Here is a 14,701-nt window from a genome sequence, read left to right as displayed (position 1 = left end):
TAGCAGCCACCAAGTTGAAGAAGAACGAGCCCGCCACGAGCGCCCTGCTGCTCGTGGCCGTAATCTTCTTTGGTCTATTACTGGCGCTTGTTCTCATGGCCTTCTTCGCCTACGCGCCGCTATTGTGCGCGTCCTGGCTCGGCATCTTGTACGTCATCGGACTGTACGTGTCCACCGAGTCGAAATGGCGCTGGCATGACGCGCAGGAGTTCGAAAACCGCTTCTGGACGGGCACCGCCTTCCTGTTCAGCGCCGCAGTGGTTTACATCAAAGACTCGCCTCTTGCGGTCGGTCAATGGAGCTCCTCGCTCGGCCTCGTGCTCGTCTTCGGCTTCACCGCCAGTGTGCATTACTTCGATAGGTTCCTGCATCGCCAGAAGATCAGTCGTCGCCCGAGACTCAAGCTAACAACGCGACAAATGTCATGTAATTTATTCAAGTACAAAGCCACGGCCGAGGACAAGACGCAGCTCGTCATGGAGTGCGTCAGTCGCATCGACCGCCACTATCTACCCAGCACCATCAACAGCTTCATCAACTACGCCGAAGTCAAGCGCCGAGAGCTCAAGATCTTCCGGATCCTCGCTGGGGCGGCGAAAGACGAACTTAACTACATCCTGAACCACACACAACTCGCTCTGCTCTTCTACAAGGTCAAAGACCACTCGAGCGTGCGAGAAGATCAGAGTCGCACGCTCATTCTCGACTTGTTGTGCACCACGCGACTCGCAGATCTCTCGACTATGTCGCGAGCGCTTCTGTTGGACGCGTTGATGGTAATGAAGATCAGTGCGCACCCGATGGCGGAGAAATGGGTGCGCAACATCATTTTAAAAACCCAAGGAGACGATCTGAGCAACTTGAAGGCGCTTACGGACGCCAAAGGAGATTTCCACAGCATGCACAAGCTCGTCTTCAACGACATTCGCGACCTAGCGATCCGAGCTGATGTTCTGAGCCACATTCAACGGGAAGCAAGCGTCCAGATAGCCCACATGCGGCTGGGAACGAAGCGAGGTCGAAGTCGCAAGCTGCATGCATGGAGAAAGGTGTTAAGTGACGTGGACGACACGCTGTACTCGTCAGGGGGTCGCTATCCAGCAGGGTTGGACACCCGCTACCCTCGACACACGCTGTATCCTGGCGTTCTACCGTTCTACCGAGAACTGGACATGGGTACAGTAGGTCCGGACGAGTGGACCGAGGATCGTGTTGGCAATCTCGTGTTCCTGTCTGCAAGGCCTCACGTGTATAAGGACGTGTCGGAGAAGAAGTCGTACGCCAAGTTTGCGGCGTTGTACGAGAAGATGGGCATGCACACGCTGCCTACGATGCTTGCTGGCAACTTGACGTCCGGCCGTGCGTTCATGTGGCAAGGAGATCTGGAGCCCATGGCGCAGAAGAAGTTTGACAACTTTAGCGAGTTTTACCAGCTCTATCCCGAGTTTAAACACGTGTTTGTCGGTGACAATGGCCAAGGCGACGTGCGTGCTGCAGAGCTGATTGTGGAGAAGTTCGGCCCGGATGCGTTGGAGGCCTGCTTCTTTCAACGTGTGCAGCCCATGGAGAAGATGTTCAACTACCACTCGCCCGAGGATCTGGAGCGGTGGAGAAAGATGAACATCGTCTTCTTCGACACATACGTAGGCGCTGCAGTGGAGGCCTACCGCATGAACAAGATCCGGCTGAGTGGACTGAAGAAAGTCTGCGACGCCGCCGTGCTTTCGTTCGAGAGTATTACTTCCTGGCTCACGCCCCAGAGTCGGGAGCGTGCGAGGCTCGTGCTGAATCGTGATCTCGTCGCTGCCAACGCGTTAATGTCGAAGCAGTTCGGGTCGACTGCGTTAGTGATGAAGCCTCAAGTGTTCGCGCTCAACTCGGATGTTCGCACGCCAGTTGGCCGTGGGATTGTTCGAAGATTTCGTGGCACCGACGGTGTTTATCAAGTGGACTTGACGGACTGGCTGCCATCGCGACAGAAACGCGTGCAAGCTTTCTTCCCCGAGGACAGTCTCACAGCGTACGTTAGTACAGACATATCGCCCTTGGCCAAGAGCTCGCTGAGCTACGTCAAGTTCTACCTTGCCCCACCTCGAGGTTTTGAACCCCACACTGTGGTGCAGACACTTTTCGGTATTGGTCGAGTCGTAAGTTACCGCGACGAAGACGGTATCTACACGGTATCCATCCCAGGTGACCACAACATGCTGCATAAGACGGCGTTCTTGACCTGTGACAGTCTGCAGCCTGTGAACGACGAATTCCTCCAGAACTACGCGACGAACGGCTCGACGTCTCCGCGATTGTTTGCCGGTGTGCGTTCTGGCATTGGCTTCATCACCGAAAAGCTCATCACGTTCGTCCCTGGCGGATCTGGACCCGAGCCGCTGTTTGCCGTGACTGTGGTGGTGGATTCGCCCTTCGGTCGCGGTGTGGTTGTCCACTTCCGCGAGGACGATCGCGTGTACGAACTGCGGTTATTTAATAGCGAGACGAAGACCCGGAGTGGGGAGTTGCCGTCGCCAGTGAGCGTGTTCGTGCAGGAGCGACACTTGCAGCTGTCTCCTGTTTCTCCACCTCGAAGCCTTCTGTCGATGCTTGGATTGGGCTCCGGCATCAAGCAGGTAAGCGTGGAACCTCTTCCGGTCGGCTCGGAAGTTACCACGCCATACGGCAAGGGCATCGTGCGCAGCCACCGTGCTCCAGATGAGGTGTATGTCGTTGCTTTGACGGATTGGACGCTTGCGGATGGCCGTGAAGTGCTAGCGTACTTAACGTCGCTAGCTTCACTGCAACAAATCCGTTTGTGATGATGTTGCTCACCCTTAATCCAACTACTATTTTTATTAGCTTGCAACACAGAAATGAGGTGAGTTGCAGGAAACTTACAGACCGTTGGAGACCAGTAGAAGCAGTTAAGTGATCCTATCGCCGATTGAGTTGCTCAGAGATAATTTACCTCACCTCACCTAGGTGCACTCCGGCTGATGAGAAACCATTTCGCCAACGGATCGTTCAGATAGTAAGCGACAATCTTTACCTAAGTATGAAAGAACAATATCATCTTGTGCTAAGTCCCCGTCAGTCCGGACTTTCTAAGGTTAAAAGACGATGGGGTTGGCTTCAGCAATTGCACAAAATGTGCGGCATAGCCACCAATGGACGGTTATTTTGGAGCTAAATGGGTTCAAATTACCCCAGCCTAAGGATAGTTTTTTTTTCTGCAATCTACATTTGTCTTAACACGTGCTGTCCAGACACCTGCACTGTCCCATTTGGCCGCTCCTTCGAGTGCCACTCCATTCCTGAATTTGCAGTCTGCACCACCAACAGAGTTTCCTGCTTCCAGCTCACAATGCAGACCCCTTCCAACGCTACTAGCTACATCATGCCAGTGATATCGCCACAACTGAGTGTCGTGATGCTTCCGGATGCGGACACCAAGGAACGAAAGCTGCAGAACGAGGAACGTGTTGGTGCCACCCATGTGGCGGATATTGTCAACGAGACCGGAAAGGACTGGGATTTTCCGTTCTTCGGTTGCTTCGCAAGTGTTATGCCCAACTGCTGCATGTCCACGATCTGCCCGTGTTTCTCCATCGCGCAAATCCAAGCCCGACTGGGTAACTCGTACACGATGACTCTCTTCAGCCACGGTACTTCAGTCTTCGGTCTCGTCATCTGCGTCATCCTCTTCATCTCGCACTGCGTCACGACGGACGTGATCAATTCTCCAAATAGCTCGCGCCGGGGTGAGGTTCGTTCGTCGACGGGTCGACAGATTATCTTCCTGTGCGGAGCAGCGTTCTTCGCTCTGTTCTGCACCTTCTCGGTCTGCCTCGTACGAATGAAAGTACGAAAGCAGTACGAGATCAAAGGCAGCTATGCTCAAGATTGTTTGGTGTCCACGTGCTGCACGCCCTGCACTATAGCTCAGATGGCATCGCAGACGCAGAGCTACACACCAGGTATCGTCAACTTCCAAAATCCAACCGTCGACACACTCCCCGGGTACCCCACTACTCCAACGATGCCGATGTTTTTCGTTTAATCAAGTTAATAAGACTATTATTAATCGGATATATAAGAGCGCGAGCCCAACGGTTCCTTTGGTAGTGCATGTATCGCCGTGAAATCATGACGTGTTTATATTGCTCCTTTGCACTTCCCATAATCTCCAAAAACTACATGTACTGAGGTACCACTTCCGGAAAAGTCGTAATGATAGAGCACTTTGATGCACTGGCGATGAACCTTTTACGATTTATGCAAAGGTTTTCTTAACACGAAGTAATCTATGAAGTAGCGCTAGACCCTCACAAAATGAAAGGTTTATTCGCGCTACCCTTTCGACTTTTGTAACTTGCTATTAATACGTAACGCAAGTAGTCCTACTACCGATAAATTCCTTACAGCTTAGTGAGGCAATTCTTGCTCATGGTAACGAAATGGAGTTTGGTGTTTGTGTTGCTGATAGAACAGCTTGAAGTGTACCTAATGGCTTGTCTCCACTCGGAATGTGGCCCCGCACTACAGTGTTGCTGTTAGAAGTACTTGTTGGCACCACCTGGCTTAAGTCATCCTGAAAGTCATCTGCACAGGACCCAGTGACAGGGGTCGTTCACGTACATGTCTTTTTAATAATAAGCTTAGGTTCTCGTTCGCTCAGAAACCAAACACTTGCCTTCACAATCCGTAAGACGTGCCCTCGATTTGCCTTTGATTGGCATTCCCATTCGCGGTACTGGGCGTTCAGACCAATTGCAAAACGGAAGCAAACATGTCCAAGTCTGCTGCCGCGTATACTCAAGCTCGAGACCCAACAGCAATGCCACCCAAGCAGGTACCAACGCTCCCCGTGATCAAGATCGTCTTTGATGCCAACCCGCCTCGTCCCGTCAGGCGGGAACCAGCTCAACCGCGACCGCTTAGCTCCTCGAGATCGACATGGAACGCCAGCATTTGCGATTGTTGCTGCTCCGTAGCTCCGACATATTGCTGTGTTGTCACGTGCTGTCCTTGCACTACTATCGCATCAGTGAAGGAAAGCTTAAGTGGAGGCTACGAGAGGACTTTGCTGTATTTCGGCGGACTAGCGCTTGGATTTCTAATATCCGTCGGATTCGCAGCTTCGAACAGCTCTGACAAGTCTACAGACGTCCCAGTCGGTCCAAGACCCTCGTCGCCATCAGAATCATCTCAAGCAGAAGACTCTGGCCATTCAACTATGTGGCAAGCCTTTGCCGCGTTATTTTTGATCACGTTCCTGCTTGGTGTATGGCGGCTGCGTACGCAGACGCGCCACAGTCTTGGCATCCAAGGGTCGCAATTAAACGACTGTCTCTCCAGCTTCTGCTGCTGCTTTTGCGTTATCTCGCAACTTCATCTCGAACTCAAATGTCAGCACAGCGAACCGGCAACGCCAAGTCGACAAACGCGACGAGGTCAAGACAGCAACTTGACATCAGTCGACACGCTAGCGCCTTACGCAGTCATGTAGAAATCACACGCGATAATTTAATGGGAGGGTTGGGCTTCAACTTAACCGCGCTTTGATAATAAACGTGTCATAGCTATCCTTTAATACTATTAATACTCCCCGTAGGCAAAGAGTTTCGTTTTTTCAAAATTTTAAAGTTGGCTGGTACGACTTAAATAATTTAACGTTACAATCGCCCTGCCGCTCCCACTTGAGTTGCCGCGGCTGAATGCTCGTCGCTCCCCCTTGTCCTAACATTCCTTCCGTTGCTGACCGACGCGAACACGTGCGCTTCTAACACGGGCTACACGCTCTAATTAGTAGAGCGGTTCTACCTTCAGTGGAAGATTTGTCGATCACCAAGAAAACTCGAAAGAGACCGTAACCAAACTCAGTAAAACAGAGATGAGAAATAATAACAATCAGTTGTATTAATAGTCAGATACTTGTAGCTTTGTCTTTACAATTGGCAAGCATTTGGCAGCTAGATTGCACTGGTTTAGGTTACAAATTCAGAGTGCAGATGGCAACTGGTTTATCTCACGGATGGGGTGGTGGATAATCCACGCAGAGTACATGTAATGCCACATCGGACGTCGTAAACGACTGTCTTGAGCAAGTATTTGAGCATTAGCAGGTACGAGATCACGCGCCCCGCCACGTATGAAGACTGTAGCTGCCATCACCGCTATCGCCGCCACACTCGGCTCTCTCGTCGCTGCCGAGGAATGCGCGCCTACCACGCTGAGCTTTGCGCTGCTCCCCCTGGAATCGGAGTCGAAACTCTGCGCAACCGACTCGGGCTACAAGCTTTACCCGTTCACGGGTATGCCGTCGCAGGACGAAATCCAGGCCATGTGCAAGAGCAAAGCTTGCAACAAAATGCTTGGCGAAGCCAGAGACTCTGACATGCCTGACTGCGACTTGACTATCAACGGCACCGCGTACAATATTCAAGAGAGTATCGAACTCATGTTCGCAGGATGTGAGATTATTGATGTCAACGAGCTCTCAGGCTAACATGTTTGTTTGTGCTACAACCAAATAAAGTGTCTGGTGCGAGAATCTTTGCATGATTAAAATTTGTGTTTGTTATTTTGTTAAAATAATTCCTCTAATTTTTGAAGACAAGCTCTGAATCAGAGCCTTTGATGGCGAGGTTATCCTACCATACTGTACTACTTGGACACGCTGCGCTTGTCGAGAATAAATCGGTACATAACTACGAAGTAGCCGTTTGCCAAACTTGAGTGATCGGCGCTCTGCAAGGCGATAGGGCCGCACAGTTAAGCTGAGGAACCATGGTTAGTCGTGTAGATAATTGCTAATTGAATTAGGTCTAAAGCCCCATACAGAAAAGTAGGAGTAAAGTCCTGCATCATCATTAGGAAAGCAAGCCGACTTCGAATAGATTTTTTTTGCTAAGCACTTGCTGCTTGAAGCGGAATTTCTTTTCACCCCGAAAGGATTAAATGGATGCCTGAACATACTGTTACATGTATTGCCACTGAACACGCTGTTCAGTAGCAGAACTAAATCTGACTTATGAGACGATGCGTATCAAAACTGCCCGAGCAGCATACTATAGGAAGTTTGCTGGCACTAGTAGCGGAATCATTGTTGCAACTTCACTTTGGTCACAGCTTACAACTTGAATGATCTTTTATTTATTAATAACATTAAGTGTCTAAGGAAAACACTTCAGCTAAAACATGTAACCTTTTACGAAGTTTTAATACTTCTTGCACTTTTTAAAAGTAAAAGACGAATAGCTTATTAGGTAATGAGGGTATTTCGGGCCCTACAATGTCCTACGGTAGAGCAGGGTATGTAGACTACATACCCTGCTCTACCGTAGGACCCCTTTTATTTTACAACATGTTTCAATACCGGAACATTACATGTAACACACAGTTGCGACGTTGTAACAAAGGTTTAGTACCGGCACGCGAGTCATTACTTGACGGTGTCATCGAGCGACAGATCTGAACGGGCTTACTGGTTCACGAGAGGCTCGGAGAGCGGGTAAACAGTGACTAATTCTACGGTACCGGTACCATGACACTTCTTAAAGTGCTGCAAACCCCATACAGGACTACAGCAGACAACGATGAAGGTCTTATTGTCTCTGGCTCTGCTACTTGCTCCGTACGAAGTTTCAGCGGCATGTTCGAGCTGGTCCTCCCTGTATCAAGACGTCCTAGAAGGCGTGTGCGTTTGCAATGAAACGCAGTGCGACTCCATCGTTAGTGGCCAAGCAAAGTTGACGGAGGGAGAGGTTGGGGTCTACTCTACGTCTAAGGATGGTGCACGTTTTACCTACACGGTAGTGAACATCGACGAGTCGCCCAATGACGAGCCGACCTTCTTCATTGAGGTAAAGACGCAGTATCAGACCATGCTTGGCTTTGGTGGCGCCCTCACGGACGCAGCAGCCATCAACCAGGGGTCTGAATAAAAAATTTCCGTACGACTAAAATCAGTTTTTCACAATAAAAAAGCGGATTCGCAAAAAATATAATATCATATTGGACCAATTTTCACAATAAAATGTACAAAAGTAAGCTCATACAAATTCCAGGTCAAAACTCGAATTGGTGGACAACAGAGCTTCGCTCACCACCATATCTTGTCGAATCTATACGCCATACTTACTTGTTGATGTTAAAACGACTGGTTACAGTAGTAGGTGAGGTCGAGAAGCCTCTTGTACCTCGCTCGCTCACTTTTTAAAGTAACCTCCCGCCTCAAACATGCTGACAAACAACAAGGACATCTGCGCGTACTTCTACGAGGCCCTCGATCAAGGCCGTTATCGCTGCAAGCAGTGCGGTAACGAGAGAAAGCAACTTGCCAATACTGGCTACTCGAACCTGATCGCTCACCTCGCTCACAAGCACCCCGGTTTCAAGACTCAGCATGCAGCCTCCCTTTCTACAACATCTAAAAGTCTCCAGGACTTTGGGTTTGCCTCCGAAGAGACGACACATCGTTTCCAGTGGATGCAGTGGGTCATCGAGCGCAATATGCCGCTCTCAGAAGTTGACAACGAGCTGACACGATCGATGTCGAAATGGACATCCATTTCTTCGCGCGCTCTTCTCAACGCAATGCACGACGTGGCCAAGAAAGTTGGCAAGACGATCGAGTCGATGCTGGGCAGCTGTTTTGGAATAATGTTCGATGGATGGTCGAGTGGCTCCATGCACTACATCGCCGTTTATGGTGCTTTTGATACAGATGGGGATCTGCGTCTGCAGCTGCTCGCAGTGCCTCCCCTTGATGACGGATCGCAGGATGCAGATGTGCACATCAAGCTCTTTGACGGTGTGTTGGATGTCTACAACAAGACGCTCGACATGGTGGCGTTTATTGTTGGCGATAACTGCAGCACCAACCAGTCGATCGCCACCAAGCTTGGTGTTCCGCTTGTTGGTTGTGCCAGTCACCGGTTTAACTTGGCAGTTAACAAGTATCTCGCTGATTACGAACCGTTACTAGCGCAAGTTAACACGCTGATGTCAAAGTTATGTCAAGTTAATAACTTCGCCGAACTTTCAAAAGTGACCAGCCTCCATCCCATCAAACGATATATATGACGAGATGGAGTTCCAGTTTTGAGATGCTTCAGCGCTACATTCGAACTCGCCCTCAGATCAAGACAGTGGACGCCGTGGAGGAGCTGATCCCGACCGGTGCGTCACATCGGAAGCTGGTCGCTCTTCTTGAGCTCATGAAGAAGTTTCAAAGCGTGACGAAGAAGCTGCAGACTGAAGGTATTGACTTGGCGGACGTGCGCCTTCTCTTTGACTCTGTGGTCGCTATGTACCCATGCATGCGTGGTCACCTGAAGGCAGACGCTAACATCGTACATTCTCCTGTGTTCGAGTCGGCTGTCGTCAAGGTCATCAACGGCGTCAATCTTTCCAACGCAGAGTCGCAAGCAGTCAAGCGGTTTGAAGTGCCGGTTTGTGGCAACAAGAGGAAGATTCGTGCCGAAGACTACGCGACTCAGATCCTTCGTGCTGGGCCAGGCAAGCGGTCCAAGCAGGACAAAGGTGCTATCTACAATTCTCTCTTAAAGCACCTTCCACCGACATCAAACACGTGCGAGAGACTTTTCTCGCAATGCAAGCTGGTATTAACTCCACAGCGTACGTCCATGCTACCCGCCAATTTCGAACTACTAATGTTTCTTCGGGCAAACAGGAGCCTGTGGGACGTGACTACATTGGCATCCGTTCGAAGTGAGTCAGAGTCATGATAATACATTGCAGTATTTGCGGTCGTTTTTATTATTGCTTCTTGAGGTATTGAATCATTATTACTGCTGTGGTCGGCAGGAAATTCCGTATAATATTGAATTGGAGAAGCCCTGCCATCAACCTGTACAAACTGTCGCCCAAACTTCAGACTTTGGCTCTGGACCAGTACTTTTCCGAATCCGGTCTGCAGTACAGCCTGGCTCGAGTGCCCATCGGCTCGACGGATTTTTCGACGAGGACCTACACGTACAACGAGAAGGTGGACGACTTCAAGATGACCAACTTCACTATCGCTTCCGACAAGGCGCCGAACTCGAACAAGATCAACTTGATCAAGCGCGTACTTAAGATGACAGAACTGAAGTTGTTCGCGTCTTTGTGGGCTCCCCCTCTTTGGATGACGAGAGAGGACTCGGACGTCGATTGCAAGATCAAAGGAGCACCCGGTGAAAAGTACTGGGCGGCTCTAGCGCTGTACTACTCCAAGTTCTTCGATGCCTACAAAGAAGAAGGGATTGATTTCTGGGGTATGACAGTCCAGAACGAACCTGAGAAGCCTCCTCTTTCTGTATCTCAGTGGGAGACGCTGCGTATGACAGCTGAAGAAGAGCGGGACTTCATCAAGCTAAATTTAGGTCCATTGATGAAGAAGAATCATCCCGAGGTGAAGATAATGGCCAACGATGACCAGAAGCCAGGGATCATGGATCGCTCGGCGCCGTTTGATGACCCAGAGTCGAAAAAATACTTGAGTGGCCTTGCCTTCCACTGGTATCAGAACATTGACTTTATCCTTCCTGGAGCTGGCAATTTCAAGAATCTTCTCGAGTTCTCTGAGACGTATCCTGATATGTTCATGCTCGGCACGGAGGCGTGTTCAGGATACCTCCCGGCTCTCGTTGGAACCGGTAAAGGTCCTGCACTGGACGACTTCGACGAGGCCTGGAAACGTGCGCAACACTACGCTCGTGACATCATCGAGAACAGCAACAACATGGCCGCTGGGTGGGTCGACTGGAACCTGTTTCTGGACACGGATGGAGGCCCGAACTGGGCCAAGAACATGGTAGATTCGCCCATTCTTGTCGACGAACAGAACGGCGCCGAGTTCTACAAGCAGCCAATGTTCTACATCATGGGCCACTTCTCCAAGTTTGTGCCGCCCGGATCGAAGCGCATCAAGTTCCCCAAGACGGAGACGCTCGACGACTTCCACCGCTGTGCGTTCGTAACACCGGACAACCAAGTTGTGCTGCAGTTCCTGAACCGTGACAGTGACGAAGTTACTTTTACGGTGAAGCAGCCAGACTCCAACACGTTCACGATAACAATGCCCCCGCACACGGTGATCCTACCAGCATCAGAAGACACCAAAATTCTGTAGGAGAACGAAGTTTTGATAAAGTTTTTGTTTTATTTTTGTAGTATTTGGATTTATCTGCTTAAACATACTTTTAACGATTTGAAGACTATTATAATGCGGCCTGATCTTTTAAGCACGCAATATTTTCTTGCGCGACTCGAACACTCCGCATCGCGTGGCGTAGGCTGTCAACTCTGTGCGCACGTTCAGTTGCGTCCCCTCAAAGTCGATCGTGCAATCCGGCAGGTCGCTGTCAATGGCATCCTGCAATACACCCGTACACGTCGGGTTGGCACAAATAGCTGGCATCTGCTGCTCAGTGAATGGGTAAATGGTGTATCCCGTATCGTCGGCGCACGTTTTGGCATCGGACAGTAGCGGGAGCAATTTGAAGACGAGAGTCATGGTGGCGCAGGTTTCAGCTTCGACGAGGGTGGGTGCGGTGATGGCGACAAGAGCAGCAAGAGCGACGGTGATGGTAGAGGCCTTCATGTTGGTTTCCGGTAAGATGGCACTATTTGACTGGGTTCTTGTTCGTGTGAGGCAAATTGGGAAGTGAGTGAGGATGAATAATAGCATTTGCTCAAAATGAATTACAACCAAAGCCTTTTAGCTTGTAAATGAATTGTCTTTGGAATGGTGAAATGGCTTCACATTTTACCAATCGCAAGGAAAATTTGTTGGTCGATGTGAATCGTCTGATAAATTTTTCAAAAGATGCATGTTGTGGTGGTCGTGCTGCGAAACTTGAATTCATTTTGAGAAAAAAAATGCTGTCCGAGATACATGTGGAGACAGGTGGTAATGCAAGAATTCGTACAAATACCAAGTATTATACATGGTGCATCATATAAAGGATATAGCTTCAAAGTAATACACATAATAATACCGTCACCCAGGTGTACCATATTCGTGGCAATGACTAAGACTTGTACAGACCCCTGTGCTTCAGGCTCTTCGATGAGACGCAGCATGACCACCGCAATGCATCTTTCGAAAAATTAATTCGACGATCCACATCAGCCTGCAATTATACATCCGAACCCTCTGCGCTTTTCGGCAAAAATTGTACTGTACCGGTATGTTGCAGCATCGATGTGACGGGGTCACACAGCACCTTGCACAGAGGAAGTGCTTAAGGGTATTAACTACCCGAGTGAACGTAAGTCCACGTGTTCCCGGCCTCAGTGGGAACAGTTTGCTACTTAGAGGAGTAGATTTAAGACTGATGTATTTATAAGTAAGATAAGCTTGGGTCTCATACAAACTAGAGGTTACCTATAGTGGAGCTAAGTAGTCATGCACTGACTGGCTCCGAGAGCACCTGGTACCGTGTACCAGGTGTCCACAAGAGTGACGGGTCACTCTTTATGTAACATGGGGCACACTGGATTGTACCCCGTTACAATCGACGTGCAAAAAATCTTCACTCGTCACTTCGTGTTAGGCACGTGAAGAATGTCGGTGAAGCCCTCAAGCTTCCTTTGGTCAGGATATTTTTAACTTGATCAAAAAATATTTTAGTTTAGAATTGCATTTTGAATGACCCACTTACTGCGGGAATAGTCATTGTTTTAACTCCGCCAAAAACAAACGATATTGGTGTTTTCGGGGGCGTGTTGTTCGTCAGCTAGTCTTCAATCGGTCTATCTAAACGCTCATGTGTTCAAACTCTTTTTATCCCTCGTGATTGCTCAGCAAGAAAAAAAGCCTCAGCTTCTTGAAGTTTGTGGCTTGGTCGACTTCTTTTCGTGATTGCCATACAGCATGGACAACAATTATTTAACAAAAGTTGTACGATATTTTAACCGGACAGTCCACTCCGCATTGCAAAATCTTTGGATCTGTCACTGCAAAGAAACATATCGTGAATTCTGCAACTTCATTCACCTCCCAATTTGCCTCGCACGAACAAGAACCCAGTCAAATAGTGCCATCTTACCGGAAACCAACATGAAGACCTCTACCATCACCGTCGCTCTTGCTGCTCTTGTCGCCATCACCGCACCCACCCTCGTCGAAGCTGAAACCTGCGCCACCATGACTCTCGTCTTCAAATTGCTCCCGCTACTGTCCGATGCCAAAACGTGCGCCGACGATACGGGATACACCATTTACCCATTCAGCGGCAAACCCACTGAGCAGCAGATGCCAGCTATTTGTGCCAACCCGACGTGTACGGGTGTATTGCAGGATGCCATTGACAGCGACCTGCCGGATTGCACGATCGACTTTGAGGCGACGCAACTGAACGTGCGCGCAGAGTTGACAGCCTACGCCACGCGATGCGGAGTGTTCGAGTCGCGCAAGAAACCGTTGCGTGCTTGATAGATAAGTGCGAAAATCAATTGGCCAACTTTAAGCTCGATTATCTCGATAACTCTCAAAGGTTCGTAAGTAACATTTTGTTTGACGCAGTCTCATATCAGCTCTACATGCAGATCAGAAGGTATTGTAATTGGCGTTCTGCGCCAGCAAGTTTTTGAGTGAGTATATGCTTCAACTTTTTCAATGTCTTCTAATAAAGAATGAAAACCCCAAAATATGGTCCAATTTCACTTCTTAAGATGAAAGTCACGTTTACAGAGTGTATGCATTATCGGCGAACACGCCTTAGAGTTACTTTGCAAATTATATGGTAAGTAAAAACGCACGTCTTGTTTAAAAACAGTTAGCTAACCAGGGCATCGGAAATAAAATCTCCTATTAATAATTCGCTCGATATTTAAGATTATAATATAAAAATAAATAATTCCGTACAAAATACAGATAATATTGCAACTCATTTTCTTAAACCTTGTTGATTGTATTTCAGTTAAATCTTGATTTTTTTTTTCAGAGAAGTCAATAATAATAACTATATTACGCCTTCAGATAGAGAACTCTAGCTTCGGGAATATCTCAGGCTTTGAAAAAATAATCTTCTTTGTCCAGAAATAAATTCCAGTGGAATAGCGAAGGGTCGCGTTATTCCACTGAAATAAAGTAAAGGAATATCGGTCGGTAATCTATCCGTCATTTATTTCGTCATTTATTCAAAATTTATCCAGATAATCGCTATTCCAATATGGGCCAATTCCAAAAACTAAAGTTCACTAATACAGTGCGCGTCGTAATTATAGCCGCACCTGAAAAATAGAGCTCTTGCGCCAGAAACTGAGAGCTGCCTGCAATCGAAGGGCTCGGAGGCCGTCTTAAAGGGATAGAAGACTTGTGCAGCAAGCGAGGTTGAAAACGACTAAGTCGGCTTGGAGCCAGGAGGCAAAATCTGGTTTGAGGTCGGGTCAGAACTATAGCCGCACTTGGTAATTTAAAATTCAGTAAAGTAATAAACAAAAATGATTGACTTTCAAATGTAATAAATGAGACCTGTGGACAGCCGTGTGAAAGACCTTTTAGAACCTATTCTTAGATTCGCAGGGAAGCCAGAAACGATGCCACGAGGCAAGCAGCTAACCGAGGAGGAGTGCATGATGATAAACGAGCACTACAGAGGCGGAAAAAGCAACCGAGAGATCGGCAGGCTCTTAGGACGCGACGAGAAGGCAATAAGGAACTACTTGAAGCGCGGGAAGGCGTCCTCGCTGACGAAGA

The 14,701-nt window shown here is 48.7% G+C and overlaps 6 protein-coding genes across 6 annotated transcripts; 5 read left to right on the top strand and 1 right to left on the bottom strand.

Moving 5' to 3' along the window:
• Window positions 1-95: 95 nt before the first annotated feature.
• PITG_08195 (uncharacterized protein) lies at window positions 96-2,730 on the top strand (the record flags this gene model as incomplete). Its single annotated transcript, XM_002904311.1, has 2 exons — window positions 96-2,645; window positions 2,707-2,730. The coding sequence occupies 2 exons, from the start codon at window positions 96-98 to the stop codon at window positions 2,728-2,730; spliced, it is 2,574 nt and encodes an 857-aa protein (XP_002904357.1).
• Window positions 2,731-4,828: 2,098 nt separating this feature from the next.
• Window positions 4,829-5,500, top strand: PITG_08194 (uncharacterized protein; the record flags this gene model as incomplete). Its single annotated transcript, XM_002904310.1, has 2 exons — window positions 4,829-5,168; window positions 5,238-5,500. The coding sequence occupies 2 exons, from the start codon at window positions 4,829-4,831 to the stop codon at window positions 5,498-5,500; spliced, it is 603 nt and encodes a 200-aa protein (XP_002904356.1).
• A 642-nt stretch (window positions 5,501-6,142) lies between these two features.
• Window positions 6,143-6,499, top strand: PITG_08193 (elicitin-like protein; the record flags this gene model as incomplete). The annotated part of the gene is made up of 2 exons (XM_002904309.1): window positions 6,143-6,151; window positions 6,206-6,499. 2 exons carry the CDS (start codon window positions 6,143-6,145, stop codon window positions 6,497-6,499), a joined length of 303 nt encoding a protein of 100 aa, XP_002904355.1.
• A 3,519-nt stretch (window positions 6,500-10,018) lies between these two features.
• On the top strand, window positions 10,019-11,128 carry PITG_08191 (glucosylceramidase, putative; the record flags this gene model as incomplete). The annotated part of the gene is made up of 1 exon (XM_002904308.1): window positions 10,019-11,128. The coding sequence occupies one exon, from the start codon at window positions 10,019-10,021 to the stop codon at window positions 11,126-11,128; it is 1,110 nt and encodes a 369-aa protein (XP_002904354.1).
• Window positions 11,129-11,236: 108 nt separating this feature from the next.
• PITG_22847 (elicitin-like protein) lies at window positions 11,237-11,599 on the bottom strand (the record flags this gene model as incomplete). Its single annotated transcript, XM_002904307.1, has 1 exon — window positions 11,237-11,599. The coding sequence occupies one exon, from the start codon at window positions 11,597-11,599 to the stop codon at window positions 11,237-11,239; it is 363 nt and encodes a 120-aa protein (XP_002904353.1).
• Window positions 11,600-13,060: 1,461 nt separating this feature from the next.
• On the top strand, window positions 13,061-13,435 carry PITG_22846 (elicitin-like protein; the record flags this gene model as incomplete). Its single annotated transcript, XM_002904306.1, has 1 exon — window positions 13,061-13,435. The coding sequence occupies one exon, from the start codon at window positions 13,061-13,063 to the stop codon at window positions 13,433-13,435; it is 375 nt and encodes a 124-aa protein (XP_002904352.1).
• Between the last annotated feature and the right edge of the window lie 1,266 nt (window positions 13,436-14,701).

This window comes from Phytophthora infestans, genomic scaffold (genome assembly GCF_000142945.1).
Source record: "Phytophthora infestans T30-4 supercont1.12 genomic scaffold, whole genome shotgun sequence".
Taxonomy (NCBI): Eukaryota; Oomycota; class Peronosporomycetes; order Peronosporales; family Peronosporaceae; genus Phytophthora; species Phytophthora infestans.
This window is presented reverse-complemented; position numbering and strand designations above follow the sequence as displayed.